A 21,540-nucleotide genomic window follows, 5' to 3' on the forward strand; every position below is an offset into this window, starting at 1 on the left:
ACAAAATACACATGTTTATTATGAAAATACTAAAAACACAACATTACTAAAAGAAGTTCGCTGCATCAAGCACTGAAGTAACCCAACAGTTCACAACTTGGACGCCAGAAGTTTTGCTTCATGCTCGTGAAGTATTCCGCCGCACTGGAGATACATTTGGGTTAACATAGACATCATAGTTGCCCCCTTGTGGTGGGATTTGTTCGAGATCGACGAACTGCTGTAAGTGAAGTTTTGTGGTTTGTTGTCTCACCATGGCTTTGGCTGTCAGAGACCCAAATAAAATTTCACAAAGATACAGGAATAGGAGAATTGTGTTGACAGCTCGCTCAAGTGGCATGATTATCATGTTGTCGTTGAGAAGGAGAAAGAGGAGCAAAGGAAATTGAGGGAGAATGGTAAAAAGTAAAAATCCGGCAATCTCTGGTACCTGGAAAAACAAAATTTTATTATTTGCAACGCAAGTGTGTGATGTTTGTTTCTAACAAAAAACATCACAGAATTATCAGTAGCTTTTATTATCTTTACAGAATTATGTACATAAACTAAAATTACCAAAATCAAACAACTTATATATCATGAAACTCCTGTTGCTGCCAGGCATATTGCAATTTAAAATGTTCTACTCTCCTGGCATAAAATATACGTGCTGTATTTTTCGATGTTTTGTCTGACATGCGACGAGACTTCATCTGGTGTTAACAAATCTTATATAACATCAGGATAAAATATTTACCTTTTCATGCAAATTTCCGACATACCCCAAGTAGAGTCGAATGACTTCAATAGCAGAGAAAATGATCAAGACAGCAATAAGCAACACTTTGTAGGTATCGTCAATGTAAGTATACTTAATGTTCAACATCAGGGCTTCTGATGTGAGCCAAAAGGGAAAGAAGAAGACGTTGAAGTACATGGACATTTGCAGGGGAAGATTGGTAACAATTTCATTGGCTGCAACACACAATGTCATTTGTATGTTAAAATAATTTTATCTAAGATATAAAATATTAAAAAATTGGAATCTCAATATAGGCTGCAGATGTGGGCCTGGCTATCACTGTACCTTCTATAATGTCAATACGCACACAAAGCCATAGCTTTAAGTCAGGCTGATCCTGTTTTTAAAGCTAGTGCTTTGTGTGCTTTTCAAAAACACATTTACGTTAATTGCCTAATAGATAAACTACATTTCTTTTTTTATCTTTAACCCTCAAAGTTTAACCAAAAGCATTCTAAATACATTACTATTAAATGCATTTTTCTTTTTCTGAAAACACTAAAATATTATATATGACCACACTGAAAACTAAGACCCTTATGTTTAATAAGTTTCCTTCGCAGTGAACTTAGTAATTTGTTGGCAGGCAAAAACAAAATTTCACTAAAGTCTTACTTTTCTTAAGAACATTTTCATTTAAAAAATCATAGAATAGCTACATGTTATTTAGAGCTACTGTTATTTGCTAAAGACAATGTACACCTGACTTAGTTCAGAAAATCTGTAAAGATTCACTAAACAACATTTGACCCAAACACACCTGGTAAGTCATCATCCATTTGTGTGTAGGAAGGTTCTTGCCAGAAGATCTTGCTGGATAAATTTGTGAGCACTTGTCTCACTTGTGGGGAAAATAATTGCGACGTGGTCGGTTTGTTAGCCATGTTCAGCCGTCTTGATTTAACTAGTGTAAGTTTGAAGCTTCTAAACACCAGTTGTAAACAAAAATAAACACATAACAAAATTCAGTATTTTAATGATAATCTGAAAAAGCTAACGATAAAATGTAAATAGTAGTTCCGTATAATCATATTTTGTAGGGTCTTTATATTCAGAACATTTCATAATGCTTCGTTAAACAAAAAAATAAACTAGAATTGTTTAAGCTGGAGGAACCGCGGGGTTTTCCCCCAGTAATATGAGTTATGCGTATTTCAAGCTGTTTGTGCCAAAAGTATTTACATTTCTATGTACTTGTCCGGCACAAGATTGATAAAAATTCGCCCGGCGGGTTGGTTTGTTGTTGGCATTTGTTTTCGACAAAACATATGTTTGTTAAACTTTGTACGCTAACGAAATTCACTCCTGAGATTTTATCTTTTCTAAATAATTTAAAATTATAATCGTAAAGTTTATGTGCAATTTTAGCATCAGATTTTTAAAAAAATTATTTCAAGTCAAAGCGTAGTCAGGTCAGCAACAAAAATCATATCTGAAAATCCATTTATTTTTCGTCAAGTTTGGGGAAATAACCCGAAAGGCTGCTTGGCTTTCAGTTTAAATGTAGCGGTTGACGGTTTTGACGATGCAATTGTAAAAATTAAACAAATATACATGATGGACGTCAAGGATATGCAACAACAAGCGAAGTACATTTGGGATCGACTTGATGACCTCGCCGAAAATGACCCAGAGGGTTACAAGAAGTTTGTTGAACAGCAGATGAAAGAAAGGGAGGTGTTCATGGCCCCACCTGAACCAAGATTATGTTTCTACGTAAAAACAGAGGTAGGCGTAGCCTATTTATTTCGACGTTAATATTTCAACTTTTGAGTGATATGATTAACAATAATTTTTTGCCTGTTTTGTTGTTTTTTCCACTGAAGACACCAACCTACATTTTTAATGTGAATTCCAATGTTTAGGGAAATGATGATGTTTACGTCAACTTGTGTGCTTGGAAGCGGATTCCATATCCTGAAAATGACTCAGACGCATTGAAACTGATGTGTGGTTTTCTACGGAAATATTCAGCAACCAAAGGTAGTAGAAAAAACTTTTCTTTACCCAAACTAAAACTAAATCTTTTGAAGATCATCAAAGACATATCACAGTTCCAGTGGCAGCAAATGACAAAGTTCTTGATGAAATTCTGAAAAACAACTTTGACAAACATGAGCTTATTAATTTGATTATAGATCTTATAACAAAACAATTAAAAGTAAGTTATTTCATACACAAAAGATAATAATATTAAAGCCATGCGACAAACCCAATTCAAGCGGAAATTAGTCATTATTGTTGTTACAATATGCATACCTTTTTCAGTTGAATCTTTTAAAGAACTGCAAGATTTGTAAATCAATCTACAAGGGTGATTTGCCAGCCAACCCCAGAGCTTTGTTTATTAAAAACCCAAACAGTGAATTTTCTGAAGCTGAGCTGATGAATATAGCATCCAAAAATCCAAGTGACCTGTTGTCCTCACCAGAAAAATTGCTTAAAAACCTAAACTTGAATGTGGAAACAGATCAAACAAAAACAACTGAACCAGATTTGTTAAAATCTTTTATTGATAAAACAGAGAAACCAAATTCCAAATTAATCGAAGAAATTGGTAAGATTTGAATTGTATTTATATTACCTCAAAGAGTAAAAACATGTTGTAGAGGAAAAACTGGCAACACCAGAATACACCTTGAAAGAAATAGCTGAAGGAAATGAACCTGAGATATTACTAACTATAAATCTGCCACTGGTCAATACAACCTCAGATTGTGATCTTCTTATATCAAAGGTAAAAAAAAGATAGTTTGCAAACATATTTGTTACCAGGTTTTTTCTGAACAGGACATTATTGAATTGAAAGTACCTGACAAGTATGCATTAAATGTCAAACTACCACAATCAATTAATGATGAAGCATCAAGGGCAAAATTTAGCAAAAAGACAAAACAATTAACAATAAGAATGCCAACGTCTTGACCACAATTGTGTAAAAAGAGTCAGTGGGTGAAATGTACCCCCATTTATTCTGTTTTACATTTCCATCATTGTGTTTTGTCTTCGAAAAAGAAGTATATGTGGTTCTGTACAATAAAAACATGATTTTATTTTAAACTGTGTTCTGGTTATATTAGTGAACAACAAACAAAAACATTTAAGCATGAACAAAAAACATGCATTTGATGATGTTAAAACATATTGTCAGCAAAGTGAAGGCAAACACACAAATAAAAAATCATGCATTGTTTCATCGGTTTACCAGGATTGTGTATCATGTAATGCTCCCAGCCAATCGATTGCTGCACACCCAAATTTCTCCACTCACTTTCTGTCATTAGGTGGGTTCCTGGAACCAATCTAGCTAATGCCGGAGGCAGAAAAACGTGCCTGAAGCAGCAAAATTTAGGTGTTTAATTTATTGCAAGGACCTTTAATTTGTGGAACTCGCAAGAGTACTTTCTGACATATTCCATAAAGCTAATCCTCAATTACTTCATTCAACTGCCAAATAACAATTTCTATGCAGGCTACGTTCTGCACTACGCTAATTTTCAGTTCCAATTAATTAGGTTTTTACGTTACATGCCGAGAAAATTTAATCAACCTGTAATCATAATACTCGTCGAAATATCTCGCGGAATAAATTATTTCTTTCTGCAACTTTTGCATTTGAGTTTGCAAGGTTCTCAAGCTCTCCTCTGCTTCGCTCAGTAACTTGCCGTTGTCTAATACTGTGCAACAACCATTTTCCATATTTTACAAATTGCAATACTTGTCGGAATCACTTGCTGCAAACTGTTTGAATATTTTTTGCTGTTGCGCTTTTTTTGTCGTATGTTTGCGCGAAACTTGAAACAACTCGAGCGTATCGAACTTGCTGTAGCAAAACATGGTTCCCGCGAAAACTAAATTATTCCAGTCAATTAGTCAAATAAAATCGTTCAAGCTTTTGGATTTACACGAAGAATGAAAGTAAGCTTATTTTAATTATCAAACCTCTTCGGATAATCCCTGTAACGTGTGCTGTTTTGCTTGAGTTTGCATTTTTGTCGGTACAGCTCAGGTGTCAATAATTTTATGTTGTTTTAACCACACCTGGAGTAAATTTTGAAAATAGCTGTTTTAACATTGAAAATATCAAAATATAATAGTTTTTCAATTCTGAGAATAAAAATACTGGCTTATACTGTTGGCAACAAGAATTATGAGAAAATCCGTTAGTAGTGTTCCATAATAGCTTAATAGTACAAATTCAAGTCTTTTACATTTTAGTTATTTAATATGTAGCCTATACCAAACTTTTTTGTGAACAGAATCCTTTGCTGATTCTCAATTTTGGTGAAGAAAAATGGGATGAACTTACCTCATCGCAACATGATTCATCAAGATGGACGTGGTTTAATGGAAAAGATTATGGCTCTGTTTCAGAGCAAGAAATGGTGGAGGAATTAATAAAGCATAATAAACTGGTACATATGCAGAACATAACATGCATTAATGCTTAAATGATACAACATAACATTTTGTTTTGTCCAGGATAAAGTGCCATTTCTTGCTGAAAAGTATAAAAACGACGTTGACATCATACGGAATAAACAGATTCGGTAAAAAAGTTATGCTTTTATTATAAGGTTACCTGTAAACCATATCATGTATTTTTTTAGTTCTCAACCTGACAAACTGTCTGATGCAAAACAGAATGAACCTGCAAAAGCCCCAAAACGAAGTTTAAGAAGTTCATCAGTGGAAGGTCTCTTAAACTATGTTTTAATAATGCTTTGACTTGTTTACTTTAGGTTTGCAATTTATTTTCTTCTGTTTGAGGATAATCTTTTGTATTCAGTATTTTAATAGGTTTATTGTCGAATTGTTCTGATTAAGTAGAGAAGCAAAAAATGCACAAAATCTTGCCGAAGAAAAAACACTTTTGCACTGTCACAGAACGCAAGAGCAAGCGATTGAAGCAGATTGGAACAAAAGTTGAGAATAAACCTTACGAACAAGTGTACTTCTGCCCCATTTGTAGTTCTACACATGAAAGCAATATTGATCTTAACACTCATTTTAAAACATTCCACAAAGAAGATGGGAAAAATGTGTGCAAGTTGTGCAAAGCGGCCTTTTCAAATAGCCACCACCTTTATCGACACCTTCGCACGGTTCCTCATCTGCCGAAATAGAAGCAGAATTTGATGAGAAGGGGCAACCCAAGCCATTTGTTTTTAAATTTAGCATCAAATGGTACCTTACTGTATTCTGTTTCACAAAACCTTGTCTTGTATCATCATAATACACTATTTGCTGTTTCCTTATAACTAACATCATTTTTTTATGCATCGTATGTTAAAAAGATCTAGCAAGAGAAGAACATCAAACAAAAATTGATCATAGTAGTTAAAGCTTCGGGTTAAGAGCTGCTACATACCCACATTTAATGAGCTATCAGTTTTGTAGAACCATTGTATTTTGCTTTGGTAAGTTACTGGTTTAAGTTCATTCACAGTGCATCTGTACGGTACCTCCTCATTGCTGGTGTCAGTGTGTGTGCTTGTCCTGTTTGTGATGTTTTTGCATTTTAAGTTTGCACTGTTTGGGTATTGTTAGGGACAGTCCTACGGAATGTGGGACGTGGTTAGATCAAATGTGGAGCCCGTTGGATCCCTGTACTTTACTATAAACAAGTCATTACAATGCAAAATTCAGGAATGTTACATTTTTTGTGTATTAAACTGTGGGAAACTTTTTTGGAAGTACAAGGCCCCATTTTTAGGTATAGTGTTGAAATTGTGGAAGTGCCAACATTTTATGAACAATTGTAACTGTGATACCATTTTGTCCCTTCATTATTATGCAATAAAAGGTTGGGAAGATCATTTAAAAATTATAGGATTTTCTCTGTTTGGGGAAGTGCAGCGGACATAATTAAGTATTGTTAGCGCCATTCATGTATGTATCGCTGCCAAAAACCCCAGTTACGACATTTTGTAAACACTTTCCGGTGTCGACCATGCGCGACCAGTTTTCAACCAATCATGCCCTCAGACCGGGGCTGTACCTCTTTCTCCTATTCAATCTATTCCAACTCGTGCTATTCCGTGATACGCTATTGGATGCTACTGTTTGATGAATCGAAGTGTTACTAATCGCCAGATTGTTGCCGACTTTCGGGTTTGTCTGATTACATTACTCAGAGTTGTAACTGTCCATGTTGTTTTGGAATGCTAAGCAAGGTTTGGAGAACTCGCTCAGACAGGCAGCCGCCTAATATCTACAGCCAGTCAATTCCTATTGGAGAGTCTTACGCTTGTGGCTTTGACAAAAACCGCCAGGCTTAGGTAAAATTCCTCCAAGCTGCTAAAGCTGCAGATTTATGAAGCAGGTTCAGATTGTGCTTTTCGCACGAGGTACGGACTGTATAAGTCATCCTGTGTTGCCAACAATTGAATTGTTCCTGCTACAGGGTTTATTGAAAACGTTTCAGTGCTAATTATTTCGTTTAACTGACAATAGATCCCGGAACCAAATATTACCAAACCTGAAATTGTAATACGTCCCGTAACATATCGGTAAATCAACAACAAATTACTCTATAAAACGAACGCCCCTCGTGTATCCGCTCCCGGTCGTTGCTTAAATCTGTGCAAAGATTCTTTGGCAAATCATTTTAGCACAAAATAGAAGCAAAGACGAGCAATGACAGTAGAAATGACCACAGCCCCGATTAAACCGTAAAGTTAGAGGCGCACGATGATGAAAAACGTGGTGATGGTTGCACAAGGCCATATCGGATGTTGACGTCCTTGTTCCAGCGTTGAATTTCAGGAAACTTGCGGCGTGGTCAGAATTAGGTCAGGGAAAACATGCATGTTGCCACAACGTTCGAGTGATAACGATGTTACAGTAAACTGCATTGGAAATTCAATTATTGGTTTAATTGAAAAACTTTTATCAGGGGAACAATTCAATAATTTAGAATTGCTTAATTTCTCCCCCTTAATTTCATCATAGAATACTGTTTTAGTATTCTTTGATTTCGTCCGAATTCGGCTAAAATCCGGACAAACCAAGTACAAAAACTGTGATTAACTGAAGCGCATCGATTTCGCTCCAGCAAATAAAATTCCCGCCAAAAGCAAATCTACTAAATCCAAAACAAACTTGATGATCGGTCATGTCAACGATGAAAACCAAGCATAGAAAAAAGGTAAGATTTCATTATATTTAAGACCTCATTGGTCTATTTTTGCCGTTTGTCAGTGTCGTGTTTTTTGCTTTAGATTGTGTGGGCCTTCTTAGCGTTTGTGCAAAATTTATTTACTGGTTAAACATCGTTTGTGTCACTGCTGCCATACACAAGACAACAAACGTAATGTAAAAAGTTGTTTCTCCAAGAAGCATATATTTAAATTAAATATACTAAAAATATAATTACATGGTATGCAAGGTTTCAGTTGTGTGCAGAGCATGTTTGAGGTAGTGGTGAGCCAAAGATTTATTCTAGGCTCTCTTTATGCTTATTCACAGAATAATGCCCTCATCTTTGAAGTCTTTTACATTTTAGTTATTTGATATGTAGGCTATTACCAAACTTTTTTGTGAACAGAGTCCTTCGCTCATTCTTAATTTTGGTGAAGAAAAATGGGATGAACAACATGATTCATCAAGATGGACGTGGTTTAATGGAAATGATTATGGCTCTGTTTCAGAGCAAGAAATGGTGGAGGAATTAATAAAGCATAATAAACTGGTACATATAGAACAAAACATTATGTTTAAATCATGCAATACAACGTTTTTTGTTTTATTACAAGACAGAATTTCCGGAAAGAAGTAATAAATATGCCTGGCAGCATTAGCTATGAATTTTTTCTGTTTTTTTTTAGGATAAAGTGCCATCTCTTGCAGAGAAGTATAGCAGGCATGCCCATGCCATACAAACAAAACAAAACAGGTAAAAAAAACTTTTCTTTTCATGGAAACTTAACAATAATAATAAATATGTTTCTTGATAAGACGTTTTAGGTCGAAACAGTGGCCATCTGTCTGCAGCTTACACAAATGTTTCTTTTAGTTCTCTTTCCCCAACTGACTGGAAACAGAATGTTCCTGAGAAAGCTACAAAGCGAAAATTAAAAAATTCTTCTGTTGAAGGTTTGAAAAAGATTGTTTTTATGGTGTGTTTTTTGTTGACATTTTTGTTTTCCAATATTTTTGTCTAATGGTGAATTTTTTATTGCCAGCATTTTTGTGGAGTGATGGTGATTAACTTGTGTACTTTGGTTAGCAAACCTTTTTTAACTATATATACTTTGCAAACATTGTTTGTAAATAGGTGTAAAGCATGTGTAAATTGCACAACTGATGTGCAAAAAACTTAATGTCTCAGAACCCAAGAGCAAGAGAAAGAAAGTGATCTCAACACAACCTGAAGAGGAATTGCAAACAAATCACTGCTGTCCCTTTTGTAATGTGCCATATCGAACGAAAGCTTCTCTTAACATACATTTATCAAAATTTCACAGAAAAAAACAACTAAGATATCTGCAAAATTTGTAAATCAACATTTTCAAACAAATATAACCTTGCAAGGCATTTACGCACTGTTCACCAAAAAATAACCATTTCCAAACAATTGTTCTCGTGGAATTTTAATAGAGGACTCTTTTCTCTGTAACATTATTGGGATAATACAGTAACAACCACACCAATTTACTCAAATTATAATGCTTGAATGCATTTTGTATAGTTGTTTTGCTGAACCGTTTTATATTCTGATTGATGATTTTGTGTTTCATTCGTTTCTTGTCCATAGTTGCAGTGATCCTGTGTTTCAACTATTTTGTACTATTGTAAACCAAATACACGAATTGATCAGTAAGTCTAATTGTGAAAAAAAAATGATCACAGCTCCGATTAAACCATAAAGTTAGAGACGCACGATGATGAAAAATGTCGTGATGAGTTGTACTAGGCCATATCGGATGTTGACGTTCGTAGTCATTCGAGTGATAACGATGTTACAGTAAATTGTCATCGGAAATTCAAATTTTGGTTTAATGAAAAGCGTTTATTAGGAGAATAATTTAGAAATGATTTCCCCCTCAATTTTATCCGAATTCGGCTAAAATCCGGACAGAGACTACTAATTATCATGACTGGTATGAATTTTCGGCACAATTCAGTCTTCGTTGTGACAAAAATGTGTCGCATGCAATCGCTACCACTGCCATTATATCTGCCTGACGACAGATATTTTGTTGTAATATGTTTGCAGAAGTATTCTAGTACCAACTCTCACTACATTTAAAAGGCTGCAAATCACGCGAATACGAAAAAACGTTCTAGTACACAACTTTTTCTCATGCATTTTCATTGAAACTGCCGCGAAGTTATTAGGTGCATTCAAGCGGAACCAATCTTAATATTTTCTCAAAACACCTTTTTTAAAAAAAAGAATAAGATTAATTTTATATCTGATTTTTTTAAATCAAGTTTATTATGTTTAACACGTTTGCAAAGTTATAACTTCATACGTTGTGTATTGACAGAGCAATAAGTTTATTTGTGTCGTTGGTACGTGCGCAGTGTTCAGTCTCTGCTTTTGTAGTCTCTGATCCGGACAAACTGTGAAAAAGTACAAAAACTGTGATTAACTGAAGCGCAACGATTTCGCTCCAGCAAATAAAATTCCCGCGAAAAGCAAATTTACTAAATCCAAAACAAACTTGATGATCGGCCATGTCAACGATGAAAACCAAGCATAGGAAAAAGGTAAGATTTTATTATATTAAAGACCTCATTGGTCTGTTTTTGCTTTAGATTGTGTGGGCCTTCTTAGCGTTTTCAAAATTTATTTTCTGGTTAAACATCGTTTATATCACTGCTATCATACACAAGACCACGAACGTAATGTGAAAAGTTGTTTCTCCAAGAAGCATATATTTAAATTAAATATACTAAAAATATAATTACATGTCTAAGGTAGTATGTGTAGTTGTGTACCACAATCATAATTTCTTTCCAGATATTTAAGATAAATGTATTTTACTTCATTATAACCTTTCCCCTTGTTATCTTTATATTTTGGTCTGTGTTTCTCAATGCTTCCCAACCCATTGTATATGGTATGGAAGGTTTCAGTTGTGTGCAGAGCATGTTTGAGGTAGTGGTGAGCCAAAGATTTATTCTATCTCTTTATGCTTATTCACAGAATAATGCCCTCATCTTTGATTTTGGTCAAGAAAAATTAAATCAACTTACGTCATCGCAATATGACTCATCAAGATGGACGTGGTTCAATGGAAATGATTATGGCTCTGTTTCAGAGCAAGAAATGGTGGAGGAATTAATAAAGCATAATAAACTGGTACATATAGAACAAAACATTATGTTTGCAACACAACTTTTTTTGTTTTATTACAAGACAGAATTTCCGGAAAGAAGTAATAAATATGCCTGGCAGCATCAGCTATGAATTTTTTCTGTTTTTTTTAGGATAAAGTGCCATTTCTTGCAGAGAAGTATAGCAGGCATGCCCATGCCATACAAACAAAACAAAACAGGTAAAAAAAACTTTTCTTTTCATGGCAACTTAACAATAATAATAAATATGTTTTTTTTTAGTTCTCTTTTCCCAACTCACTTGAAACAGAATGTTTCTGAGAAAGCTACAAAGCGAAAATTAAGAAATTCATCTGTTGAAGGTTTGAAAAAGATTGTTTTTGTGGTGTTTTTTTAACATTTTGAATGAGGCATGTGACAAATTTGTTTTATAACAGTTTGGTTTTATTACTGCAAGTGAGTTTTTGTGGAGTGATGGTGATTAAGGTTATGGAAGTGTGTGGTTAGCTTTTTTTTTAAACTCTGTATACTTGTCTGCAAACAATGTAAGTCAATGGGTTTAAAACACATGCAAATTGCACAACTGACTTGCAAAAATGCGATGTCTCAGAATGCAAGAGCAAAGGAAAGAAAGTGATCTCAACAAAACCTGAAGAGGAATTGCAAACAAATCACTGCTGTCCCAGTTGTAATTTCCGATATCGAACGAAAGCTTCTCTTCTCAAACATTGTTCAAAATTTCACAGAGAAAACAACATCTGCAAAATTTGCAAATCTACATTTTCAAACAAATATAACCTTGCAAGGCATTTACGCACTGTTCACCAAAAAGCCATTTCCTAATGATTGTTCTCAGAACATTTTAAAAGAGGACTCTTTTCTTTGTAACATTATTGGGACAATACAGTAACAACCACAGCAATTTTTTCAAATGATATTATTTGAATGCATTTTGTATATTTGTTTCGTTAAACCGTTTTGTATGTTGATTGGTGATATTAACCAAAATATTGCAACTGCATGACCATTGCACTTCTGTTGATTGGTTTGTTGTGTTCCATTTGTTTCTTGTCCATAGTTGCAGTGATCCTGTGTTTCAAGTTTTGTTTACTATTGTAAGACAAATACACAACTTGATCAGTTTGTCTAAGTGTGGAATTTTTTGTAACTTTTTAGCAATTGGCTAAAAGTGTGGAATTTTTTTGCAACTTTTTAGCAATCACCATGATGCAATAAAACTGTACATCAAATTTCGTGCTTTCATTGAAGTTGACACACAATCATTCCCCACAATCACGTGATGTTCAGTTGATCACCCCACAGGGATAACTTTGCTCTGCACTGATTGCATCAACTTCAAACGTCACGCCACCATACGAGCAAGTCTGATCTTTATTGTGAGATGAGAATAATATTTTTGGGCAACTCCTGTCACGATTCCCTTGTTTTCCTCGTTGTTTCTTCTTCTAATATTGTCTCGTAGAAAAACTCGTCAAAAGAAATGTAATGTGTCACCCAGATGGGTGTAATAATGTATCACAGCCAGGGCCGGTCCTTGGAAATGAGGAAGGACCTCAATGGAAACCAGATTGCGAGCCCGCATTTTGCCTAAAATAGACTCATTTCTTGTTGACCTTTTTGGTTTTCGGCTTCATGGAAACTAACGGACTCCCTTTTAAGCGCATGTGCTGATTTAGTCTAATCGCCCTGTTCACAGCATTTTTGTGTGCGAGACCGCGGCGACACTGCTTTGCACGTAACGCATTTTTCTTTGATACGGACGCATTGACGAAGGATTTTTTATATTTCAGTTTGTGCTGTGAATCACTGTATACCGTATGTCTGCACATGCTGTGCGTTGCATGTTACTTGTACTCACTATTTCTGCGCAAAAGTCTGTGTTCTTTTATTTTTTTTAGACGAAACAAAAACAAACGCACACCAGCAAGCACCATGTATAGAAAACAAACAATAAGTAGCGAATGACACGTTTCATATTCAAATGCAACCATAGTACAGTGGTCATTTGCAAAACTCTATGATAACAATACTGTTGTTGAGACCTCTTGCTCGACGTTTTGAAAATAAAAAATGAACTAATGCAGTCAGAGGTTGTCAAATATTGCCTTGCGACGCAAGCAAATTCGATTCCAGCTATATGGTCAACGCTTATATAAATATTTTGAAAGGTCAACATTTCTCGGGTGCGTCGTCTTGACATTTTGTTGACATGACATGTAAAAGTTAGAGGGGACTGAGCCTTCGGTCTCGGTTGGTGTTTAAAATGTCTCGGATGGCCACGCAGAGCGGACGGTAACTGATCTGTATTCGTCGCAATACGTAAACGAGTAGGAAATTACCAAATCCAAATCGCTTGTTTCAGTGTTAATTTTTGGCGGCCAACTTCGGCTTATTTTCACATCGGTCGGTGTTGGCAAGTCCTTGTTGTTTCTATGACACGACCTTGTCGTCGGAGCGTCCTTATGCCGGTAGGTGGCGCTCCACGCTGTCAGTGAGTTGGCTGTTATGTCATTGGCATTCAAACGCTCACCTAAAGACATAATCAGGTAAAATTTTGACAAAACAATTTCTACGCATGGATGTGTCTTGTTGTTGGAAGTTAAGCGTAAGAAGACTTAAACTTTGCAGCATGCAAAAAGTTTAATGTGCACCTTGGCATAATTTATTCCAACTTAACACACGTCTTAAACTTTACAACTTAACATGCTGCATTGTTATGTTTAATATAGACGTGAACGTAATTTTTCCAATTCATATAAAATTCTTACCGTCCGGCATTCGAATGACGTCACCTTCCTTAAAATGATCGACTCGTTGTATTTTTACAACCAAAAGAATATCTGTTGCGTTGCTGGGTGGTTTTAGGGTCCAGGTACATCTTTCATCAAACTCAAAGATGGTTCGAAAAACAGAATACAACCACTTGTCCGTCCAACCCGTTCGCGTTGTGGCCCCGCAGTCGCAATTGCCGCAGCTGAATAGAATTCCTACAGACAATATAACCACAATGGCATGTCTTACGCAATAATCCAATAATACATTTAAGAATGAATATCCTAAACTTAACTAAAAGGGCCACATGGTATAACTGAATTGCATAACTTTATTCAAATATTGTGATGTATAAAGCTTATGCTAATAATCCAGGCCAATTGTTTCTTAATTAAATATTTCCTTGCATCTGGAATTCATTATATTTTACTGACAACTTTATCCTAACTTATAGATTTTTCTTTGTGCTTTAACGAACAATGAAATGCTTTTCTATAACCGAGCGGCATTTCATCTAATGTGGCACATGATTGCCTATATGTGTCTCCTATATTGTCTGCTGAGTCACCTTGCTCGGTAGCACAGATACCTCTATTGTTTGTATCGGTCACGACATTATGTGAATAGTTTGAATATGAGGTCGCTACATCCTATTGTTATTGTCCCCAGCAATAGTTTCAGCCGTGCTTGCAAGCTTGGTTTAAGGGCGGGAAAAACTGTGTTTCGTCACAGAACAAAGCGGTTCCTCACGCGATAAGTATAAAAAATGCAATTCTAACGTAACTTTTTTTTCTAATTCGTCACCAAACGATCAACGTGTATGTGTTGAAATGAAAACAGCGCAAAACCTTTGCTTAACCTACACGGTAATATGCATTTCTCCTTTTTGTCACTGGCAGCATCAGTGCATCATTAAAAGCATGCTAAAGTTTTCACGTTACAAATTATACAGCAATGATTTCAATGCTGTGTTTCACAGGGTCTACGGCACTTGCGACCAGACAAACTTTCAATGATTTTACTTGCAACTAACTCGCCTGTACGACAAAACGTGAGTACAAGTTTTGTATCCGCCATATGTTACACAACTAACAAGCAAAAACATTGCAGCAGCCCTAAAACAATTAGTTTTGAAATTTACCTGTCAGATAGAGTAGGATGATTGCTCTATTCGTCATGTTGCTTTTTAGATGCTTCCACATTGCGTCTCTGGGCGCCAAAATACGTCTAACCTCCTTCAGCCGAACGCAACATCATTTATGCGAAAATTCGATACTAAAATAGAGCAGCCTTAACGCATTGTTGTGACTCGAAGGATGCGCTGTTCAGTGTCTGACGTCATTGGTTCTTTGTTCACGTCACGCGTCCAGCGTGTTGGGTGCAGGCGCTACTGCACAAACGAGTTTGAAAAATGATGTGACCTCTTCCGTCGTTTTCAAAATAGCACCCACTTTCTTCCTGTGCGTTTATCACGTAACAGTCGTGTATTTGAAAGTTTAGAACGTGTCGATTGTCACAACCGGTACTTTACGTACGTTCTGTTCACTTTCGCGAATTTCATTTTCCGTGTACCACCATTTGTTCCTGGTATTTGTTGTTTACAAAATTCAACTTTGCGCCCCTGGTTTCGAAGCAACATGTACATAATACAAACACTAACAAAACAATGGGTTTTGTCCGAGTAGGTTTCGGTGTTGTGACAAAAAAGCATGTTGTACTCAGGCTTGTTAAAACGTCAAACCCTACACGCCGACATGAACCTACTGTGAGCCCATAAGCTTGTACTTCGCGTTCAGCGTATTAGCAAGCAACGTACTGCCTTATGTTGTTAAATTTGAATACAGGTGCGTTGTTGTCAATTTAGCATTTAATTTTGGCGCTTCAAACAACATTGGAGATATTTGCATGTCTACGGTTGTGTTTATTTCTAATTTATTATACGGTTGGAAGAGTTGGAACCTCCGATATGGATCATTACATAACATAGAAATAGAACACAAACGAAATTATAATGTTCATGACGGTATTGATTCAAGACCCCCGCCACATGGTGGCGGAAAGTCGGTATAAATAAAATCCTCCTTGACATATTTGAGAATAACAGCAAAATTTAAATTACATTCTGAGTGCAACTGTGGCAATGTGTTTGAAGATGAAACCGTACAGTTAAATTGTACAGTTTGTCACATCCACGTCCAAATCGCATGCGTACATGTAACGATTTACGTATTGCCAATGTATCCAGGAAATCAACTAAACATTGGTCTGTTTTGAACTTTGTTGCCGAGCAAATTTATATTAACGTTATTGACTAAGTTATTTTTAAAAGTTATTTTCCTATAAATGGCCCCCTGACATACACAACAGAATGGGAAACGATTCCCAGAATCAATTCAAAAGCATCCTGACATAAATAAGAAAAAAAAAATTGTTTCTCAATTTTGAGGTAATAAACGTGTGATTCTACCACGTGGTAATTTGTTTTTTTGTTTGAAATTTTGATTTAACTTCTTTCGTTCACCATGGTTGTACAATAAAGGCATAGGAGGGCGAAATTTGCATGCTGTAACACATGGGCTGCGGATTCCATGGAAATCATTACGATCCGATTAACCACTTTTTCCAACTAAATTTTAAAGATTTCGAAGAATTTTATTTAAAGCAAAAGCGGAGCGCAACGATAGGAAATAAGCGTGAAGTCCTTTATACAAAACTTGAACTCAATGACAACAAACAGTGAACAGGCGACAGTTTACCTCGGAAAAGCGAACAAGCGCGAATCAAGCAGCCAATAGGTGAAGAAAACTACAACACAAAATCACAACGAATTCAGTCGTGACTAAATACCAAATTGAATTATGACGTCACAACGAGTTGTGCTGTGACGTCACTGAAATAATCACATGATAGTGTACGCCTTCTTTTGACTTTACGGCCTTTGTGTATGCAAAGAAATCGAATGTCGCAACAATACATCGCGACGTCACACAATCCGCTACGCGGCGCTGTTGAGCGGTAAAATAGTTTTTTATTCCTGCGAGGTTGGAGGAGCGGAAGAGGACGTTGTGGTGGCGTTTGATGTGGAAGATCGGGATTTTTTGCTCCTCTTCCATTTCATTCTTCTGTTTTGGAACCAAATCTTCACCTGGAACAAAATGTTGTTTTAAATTGCGATGTTTTAAAGAATGACTCCAGAAAGCGGATATCGGAAGGATTTATTGTGAATTTTCAAAAATGACTGGAATTGTTTCAAAATCGAGTTGACGGTTTGGTTTTAATTGTGTATTAAAGTGGGTAATTTACTGAAAGATTTGGCTGCTTGGTTGTTTAAACGACATTGGCAATTTTGAAACTGTTAAGTACGATTACATTCGTTTGAACGTGTTGAAACGGATGACGTAGCGATTTTTTTCCTATCTGAGCGACACAATATGTCAGATTTTAAAGGGCGGCCACAGCAGACGGCATTATTTGCCACAATTTTACCGCTTGATAAACAAATACACACCCCACAAAACAAATTTAGAGGCAGCATCTCTGTACGATAAATTGATATATATCTTGAAAACCCAATCAGTTGTAAACGCTAATAAAACCGATGAGGAGATTTATCGTCAATTCCAGATAAGACAACTAGGCGGTGGGTAATGGTCTTCTGCATCATTTAAGCCTGATGTGGGATGTTTATATCCCTGATAATCAATATCGCCCGAGATTTCGGCGAATTCTCAACGATATAATGGAGATGCTCTTTGTTGCAAGAGAATGTCAAGCGGTTTACGACTGCTCGGTTTCCACATGCTTCTCGTCTGTCACGTTTCGGTTTTTATTTCAATTTGTTGGAAGGATTTTGGCAGTTCAGTGACCATAAACTACGTCTAATAATTGAGTACCACATGCTCCTTCCCCGGGGTTCGAACCAACAACACTCGTGCTCTTACCTGGGTTTCTGTGAGTTGTAGCGTCGTGGCAACTTCGAACCGTTTCGGCCTGGAAAGGTACTTGTTGAGCTTGAATTGTCGCTCAAGTTCCAGAAGTTGTTGTGACGTAAACGCGGTTCGCGGGCGTCGGGACTTGCTGAGAAGACCGGGGTGGCCACCTAGCGGCGAATTAAAAAATAGTTAAAAGATTTATTTATTTCGGCAAGTTTCGTTTTCACCAAACAAGCATTTTTAGTTTAAATCGTTTGTTTTATTGGAGTTGGGCACGTGGGTTCAATATTTAGAATATCAACTGCAAAATTTAATCAATTGGATACCTCTCCACACAAATGAAACAGAATATTTCTTATCTAACCGATGTAATCTGGATATTTCAAGGGTTTTTATTGTTTATTACATTTGGGCCGAAAATACAACAGTTATCAGTTGCTGTTGACCGCAATTAAATATGGCCTACTCCATTTGCGCGATCCGTTCCTGTTTTATTACATGTGTGCGTTTTATGTTCAAACAAAAACAACAATTTCTGAGGAGCTCTTCTTGTGATCAAAACGACTTTCGTTCTTGTGCACTTGAGTGGTTTCCATAAAGCGGGTCTACAACCCTTAAAACCTTTATGTTTAAATACAGGTAGCGAGATTGTTCCCTTATATCGCCTTTGATTGACAAGAGGCGGCGAGGTGGTATATAGACCGGTAGTGTTAAGAGTGTAATGCCCCCAGTTAAATCAATAACGGTTCATTGACTTTGTCCGCTTGCCCATGTGTTGTCCTTCACGCGTCCTCGTGCCAACAAGCTGTCCTTATGTTAGAAAAAAGAATCCCATATACGGATTTGCCAGGAATCCCATATAATTTTGTTTATGCAAATAGGATATGATAACGCCAAATCGAAAATCTATGTTTTTGGAGATTTTTAACACGCTCGGCTCGGTTTGTGCTTTTTTTTTATAAATGGCGACCATGCGAACCTTGGCCCGCGTTTTTCTGCGATATTTATGGAAAATTTATTCGACCCATTTATTTGTATCAAAAGCAAAGCGTTTGGTCTTCCGTCTCAATTATGGTCCCCACGAAGGTCGTTCGCCATTTTTAGAACGACCTCTTCCCATTTTGTGGGAGGGAGCGGCGACAACCTCTGCAGGTTGTTCCGAAAACTGCAGGATTACGAACCGGATTCACGATTTGCGCCAAAACAGTAGAAAAATCTAACTGATGTGGAAAAAGTTATTGCAAGGTTTTTTTCGGGTCTTAGGAAGCCTCCCCATCCCGGACATTGTTGTTAATGATTCGAATCTGACTCGCATAAACAGCGTGAGTCCTCACTGGTCGACATAAGGTCCCCGCTAATCATGAAAAATCGTATTCCCGGCGTACAATTATCCAGATTGCGTCAAAAATATTTATCTTTTTACACCTTCCGCATGTCGCCCGTAGGTGTAGCAAGGTGTGAACAAGCGTTTAGTAAATAATTCCATCGATTATTCGAACAAAATCGCGCGTTACCCGATAAAATCGCGTATGCTTCGATAAACCGACAACATTATCAATTCAACGCCTAATTTCAACAATTTTCCACTCCATTTCCCACATCGGGAAAAATCCCGCAACCACCTTCGATTGCCTTTGTCTCTGGGTTATATTTACTTATACATATTCAACGTTAGGTGGCGCAGTTTTGTTACGCGGTGCACTGAAATATTTCAAACGTTTTTATGACGTTCCTTATTGCATATAAATATATCTTGCAGTAACTATATTTGTTCAAACGACAAATTCTGACATAAAATAATTTCGATTTTGTCGGTCGTTCGAATGGAAAAAATTCGCCACTAATTTGTCAAACCGATTATCGCGCAAACCAATAAATCGCGTAGGTGTAAAGCGTCTGTGCTATTATTACGTCACACCCAGCTTGCTGCGTCTCCGAACTTGCGGGTGTCATTAAATGATCAAATGCAGCGAACAATCAACACGGAACGCGGTTGACACAGTGCGACCTATTTCTAATGTCATTCTCAGCTAGAAACTTTGCTTGATCTTCACAAAATTACATTAGCAACATGGTATCGTCTTACAGTGTGGCATATGTCGCTTTTAACGCAACGGCCAGAATCGGACGATAGTTTCTGGTAATCGATTTCTCATGAAGCTGAATTTGATTTTTTCAGGATATCGTTTCGATTAAAGTTGCATTTTTTTGTGCGGTCAAAAACGTAAAACTAGTTTGAATTGGAGAATAAATTTACACCAGAATGCCCCACGGTTAAATTGAAGCTTTCATGCGTTGCTTACATTCCAAGCTTTTTTGCATAAATTGTCACTGGAAATTTTATCCTTAAATATGAAAACAACGGAAAGACGAAATAAAACAACAAAATATATTACCTGCATATTCTGTGAGGCTCCTCAGCATGGCCTCGTTGTGCATCCATGACAGGGGGAACTGGGGTCGGAAGGGATTCATCCCATAAGGAGAAGGAAGAGGAACTTGAGGAAATCTTCCTCCTAACAAGGGAAAACCGAGATGTCCTCCGTGGAGGTGATGGGGAAGAGCTCCCGTCGGAAGAAACGCTTCTCCCGCGCTTTGAAAGTCAGGAGGGGAATAAAAAACGGCGGGAAGATTCCCTTCTTCGTGGTTGGGAATGGAAGACTGGGATGCAGGGGAATGGGACTCGGATGGGGATTGAAGAGGAGACGACAACGAAGGTGAAGTCGAAGAATATTGTTCCGGAAGATCTTTCATAGAGTTTGTGCTGGAAAATGGATGGAGGAAAGAACCTGGTGATGTGGAGGAGTACATAGGAATCGGTCGTTGTATTTTATCGTGGTCTCCTCCGGATGCTGAGAGTCGGTTGCTGTGCTGCAGGATGGCGTGACTGGACGAGAATTCGTTTGGATGTTTCGATGATTTCGTGTCGTCTTTTCTCAAAAGAGCTTCGATCGAGAATTTCGGCTTGGACGCGGGTTTCGCTTCAACCGACGTTTTGCGCATAGTAGCTTGGTGGCAGAAAGCGTCGGTTTCCATAGCGCCAGCGTGGCGCGGAGGAGAGAAATCTGACTGTGGCGACCCGGACATTCTAGTTGATTTCGCGTCCAAGTCGGAATCTGATGTGTAGGGATGCTTCATCTGCGACGGGGAACTGTATCTTGATTCCTGTTGCACAGTCGGATCGGTGACGTCATCTTTTTGACGTAAGCGTGACGTCAGTATGTCGACGAAGGGATTGTTGGTTGTGCTCAGCATCATGCCAGATAGGTGTTTTGAAACTTAGTAATTCTGCGTGAAATTAAAAAATTAAAATATTGATAAAATTTGTGACAACTTCAACGTGACGATGAAATAAAAGGTACAACAGCATAACGTATTCGTTTTTTTTACACTCACACTCGCAAGATTTTACCAATATGGCGGAAGGGATCTTTCCGATCACCAAAGAATTATTGTTAATTTTAGATTGAAATTTGCGCGATAATCTCATGGGCAAAATCCCATTGCTCTTTTTTTGATGCTACTGACGATTATACTCACAAGTATCTTAGCAAATTTTGACTCGAAAACATGTATATACATATATACGAAAAAGAGCGCCAACTTTCTTTCAATTGCTGATTATCAACTTGGTTCAACACATATTCTCTGAAATCGTATCGTTCTTTCATGTTTCTCAACGTTTTTTTTTTAAATGCCTAAGCAAATTCTCAACCTCATCGCTTCCTGTACAATATTCCAGCTCTA

At 37.0% G+C, this 21,540-nt stretch overlaps 7 protein-coding genes across 8 annotated transcripts; 3 read left to right on the forward strand and 4 right to left on the reverse strand.

Moving 5' to 3' along the window:
• Positions 1-2: 2 nt before the first annotated feature.
• Positions 3-1,750, reverse strand: LOC145899019 (transmembrane protein 17B-like). Its single transcript, XM_082987729.1, has 3 exons — positions 1,542-1,750; positions 737-954; positions 3-430 (listed from the first exon to the last, which is right to left on the reverse strand). The coding sequence occupies exons 1-3, from the start codon at positions 1,663-1,665 to the stop codon at positions 119-121; spliced, it is 654 nt and encodes a 217-aa protein (XP_082843855.1). The 5' UTR covers positions 1,666-1,750; the 3' UTR covers positions 3-118.
• A 551-nt stretch (positions 1,751-2,301) lies between these two features.
• Positions 2,302-3,796, forward strand: LOC145897364 (PIH1 domain-containing protein 2-like). Its single transcript, XM_082985619.1, has 6 exons — positions 2,302-2,509; positions 2,647-2,764; positions 2,815-2,942; positions 3,050-3,338; positions 3,391-3,518; positions 3,572-3,796. The coding sequence occupies exons 1-6, from the start codon at positions 2,336-2,338 to the stop codon at positions 3,704-3,706; spliced, it is 972 nt and encodes a 323-aa protein (XP_082841745.1). The 5' UTR covers positions 2,302-2,335; the 3' UTR covers positions 3,707-3,796.
• Positions 3,761-4,396, reverse strand: LOC145897365 (cyclin-dependent kinases regulatory subunit-like). The gene is made up of 3 exons (XM_082985620.1): positions 4,332-4,396; positions 3,987-4,114; positions 3,761-3,810 (listed from the first exon to the last, which is right to left on the reverse strand). Exons 1-3 carry the CDS (start codon positions 4,394-4,396, stop codon positions 3,761-3,763), a joined length of 243 nt encoding a protein of 80 aa, XP_082841746.1.
• Positions 4,397-4,609: 213 nt separating this feature from the next.
• Positions 4,610-6,847, forward strand: LOC145899169 (uncharacterized). Its single transcript, XM_082987896.1, has 5 exons — positions 4,610-4,699; positions 5,041-5,196; positions 5,264-5,331; positions 5,392-5,477; positions 5,669-6,847. The coding sequence occupies exons 1-5, from the start codon at positions 4,694-4,696 to the stop codon at positions 5,905-5,907; spliced, it is 555 nt and encodes a 184-aa protein (XP_082844022.1). The 5' UTR covers positions 4,610-4,693; the 3' UTR covers positions 5,908-6,847.
• Positions 6,848-10,357: 3,510 nt separating this feature from the next.
• LOC145899297 (uncharacterized) lies at positions 10,358-12,531 on the forward strand. 2 transcript variants are annotated; one of them, XM_082988035.1, is made up of 5 exons: positions 10,358-10,498; positions 10,938-11,093; positions 11,222-11,289; positions 11,351-11,430; positions 12,285-12,531. In XM_082988035.1, the coding sequence occupies exons 1-5, from the start codon at positions 10,466-10,468 to the stop codon at positions 12,302-12,304; spliced, it is 357 nt and encodes a 118-aa protein (XP_082844161.1). In that variant the 5' UTR covers positions 10,358-10,465; the 3' UTR covers positions 12,305-12,531. The 2 variants fall into 2 exon arrangements, with proteins under 2 accessions (XP_082844161.1, XP_082844160.1); XM_082988034.1 differs by lacking the exon at positions 12,285-12,531 and adding an exon at positions 11,679-12,152.
• Positions 12,532-12,958: 427 nt separating this feature from the next.
• LOC145899073 (uncharacterized) lies at positions 12,959-15,107 on the reverse strand. Its single transcript, XM_082987785.1, has 3 exons — positions 15,003-15,107; positions 13,858-14,076; positions 12,959-13,619 (listed from the first exon to the last, which is right to left on the reverse strand). Exons 1-3 carry the CDS (start codon positions 15,061-15,063, stop codon positions 13,348-13,350), a joined length of 552 nt encoding a protein of 183 aa, XP_082843911.1. The 5' UTR covers positions 15,064-15,107; the 3' UTR covers positions 12,959-13,347.
• A 1,782-nt stretch (positions 15,108-16,889) lies between these two features.
• Positions 16,890-21,048, reverse strand: LOC145898284 (uncharacterized). Its single transcript, XM_082986716.1, has 3 exons — positions 20,190-21,048; positions 17,803-17,960; positions 16,890-17,006 (listed from the first exon to the last, which is right to left on the reverse strand). The coding sequence occupies exons 1-3, from the start codon at positions 21,046-21,048 to the stop codon at positions 16,890-16,892; spliced, it is 1,134 nt and encodes a 377-aa protein (XP_082842842.1).
• Between the last annotated feature and the right edge of the window lie 492 nt (positions 21,049-21,540).

Source organism: Ascidia mentula, chromosome 4 (genome assembly GCF_947561715.1).
Source record: "Ascidia mentula chromosome 4, kaAscMent1.1, whole genome shotgun sequence".
In the NCBI taxonomy this organism is placed as follows: domain Eukaryota; kingdom Metazoa; phylum Chordata; class Ascidiacea; order Phlebobranchia; family Ascidiidae; genus Ascidia; species Ascidia mentula.

Coding starts and splice junctions, on each gene's coding strand:
- LOC145899169 (XM_082987896.1), top strand. Junction 5,332..5,391: donor ATACGGAATAAACAGATTCG/GTAAAAAAGTTA, acceptor GTATTTTTTTAG/TTCTCAACCTGACAAACTGT. Junction 5,478..5,668: donor AAGAAGTTCATCAGTGGAAG/GTCTCTTAAACT, acceptor GCACTGTCACAG/AACGCAAGAGCAAGCGATTG.
- LOC145897365 (XM_082985620.1), bottom strand. CDS start 4,396: ATGCAAAAGTTGCAGAAAGAAATAATTTATTCCGCGAGATATTTCGAC. Junction 4,115..4,331: donor GACGAGTATTATGATTACAG/GTTGATTAAATT, acceptor TTGCTGCTTCAG/GCACGTTTTTCTGCCTCCGG. Junction 3,811..3,986: donor TTACATGATACACAATCCTG/GTAAACCGATGA, acceptor TTTATTGTACAG/AACCACATATACTTCTTTTT.
- LOC145897364 (XM_082985619.1), top strand. CDS start 2,336: ATGATGGACGTCAAGGATATGCAACAACAAGCGAAGTACATTTGGGAT. Junction 3,339..3,390: donor CAAATTAATCGAAGAAATTG/GTAAGATTTGAA, acceptor AACATGTTGTAG/AGGAAAAACTGGCAACACCA. Junction 3,519..3,571: donor GTGATCTTCTTATATCAAAG/GTAAAAAAAAGA, acceptor TTTTCTGAACAG/GACATTATTGAATTGAAAGT.
- LOC145899297 (XM_082988034.1), top strand. CDS start 10,466: ATGTCAACGATGAAAACCAAGCATAGGAAAAAG. Junction 10,499..10,937: donor AAACCAAGCATAGGAAAAAG/GTAAGATTTTAT, acceptor GCTTATTCACAG/AATAATGCCCTCATCTTTGA. Junction 11,431..11,678: donor AAGAAATTCATCTGTTGAAG/GTTTGAAAAAGA, acceptor GCGATGTCTCAG/AATGCAAGAGCAAAGGAAAG.
- LOC145899019 (XM_082987729.1), bottom strand. CDS start 1,665: ATGGCTAACAAACCGACCACGTCGCAATTATTTTCCCCACAAGTGAGA. Junction 955..1,541: donor AATGGATGATGACTTACCAG/GTGTGTTTGGGT, acceptor TGTGTGTTGCAG/CCAATGAAATTGTTACCAAT. Junction 431..736: donor TCGGAAATTTGCATGAAAAG/GTAAATATTTTA, acceptor TTGTTTTTCCAG/GTACCAGAGATTGCCGGATT.
- LOC145899073 (XM_082987785.1), bottom strand. CDS start 15,063: ATGTGGAAGCATCTAAAAAGCAACATGACGAATAGAGCAATCATCCTA. Junction 14,077..15,002: donor CATCCTACTCTATCTGACAG/GTAAATTTCAAA, acceptor TATTGTCTGTAG/GAATTCTATTCAGCTGCGGC. Junction 13,620..13,857: donor CGTCATTCGAATGCCGGACG/GTAAGAATTTTA, acceptor TTATGTCTTTAG/GTGAGCGTTTGAATGCCAAT.
- LOC145898284 (XM_082986716.1), bottom strand. CDS start 21,048: ATGCTGAGCACAACCAACAATCCCTTCGTCGACATACTGACGTCACGC. Junction 17,961..20,189: donor GAGCCTCACAGAATATGCAG/GTAATATATTTT, acceptor ATTCGCCGCTAG/GTGGCCACCCCGGTCTTCTC. Junction 17,007..17,802: donor TACAACTCACAGAAACCCAG/GTAAGAGCACGA, acceptor ATTTTGTTCCAG/GTGAAGATTTGGTTCCAAAA.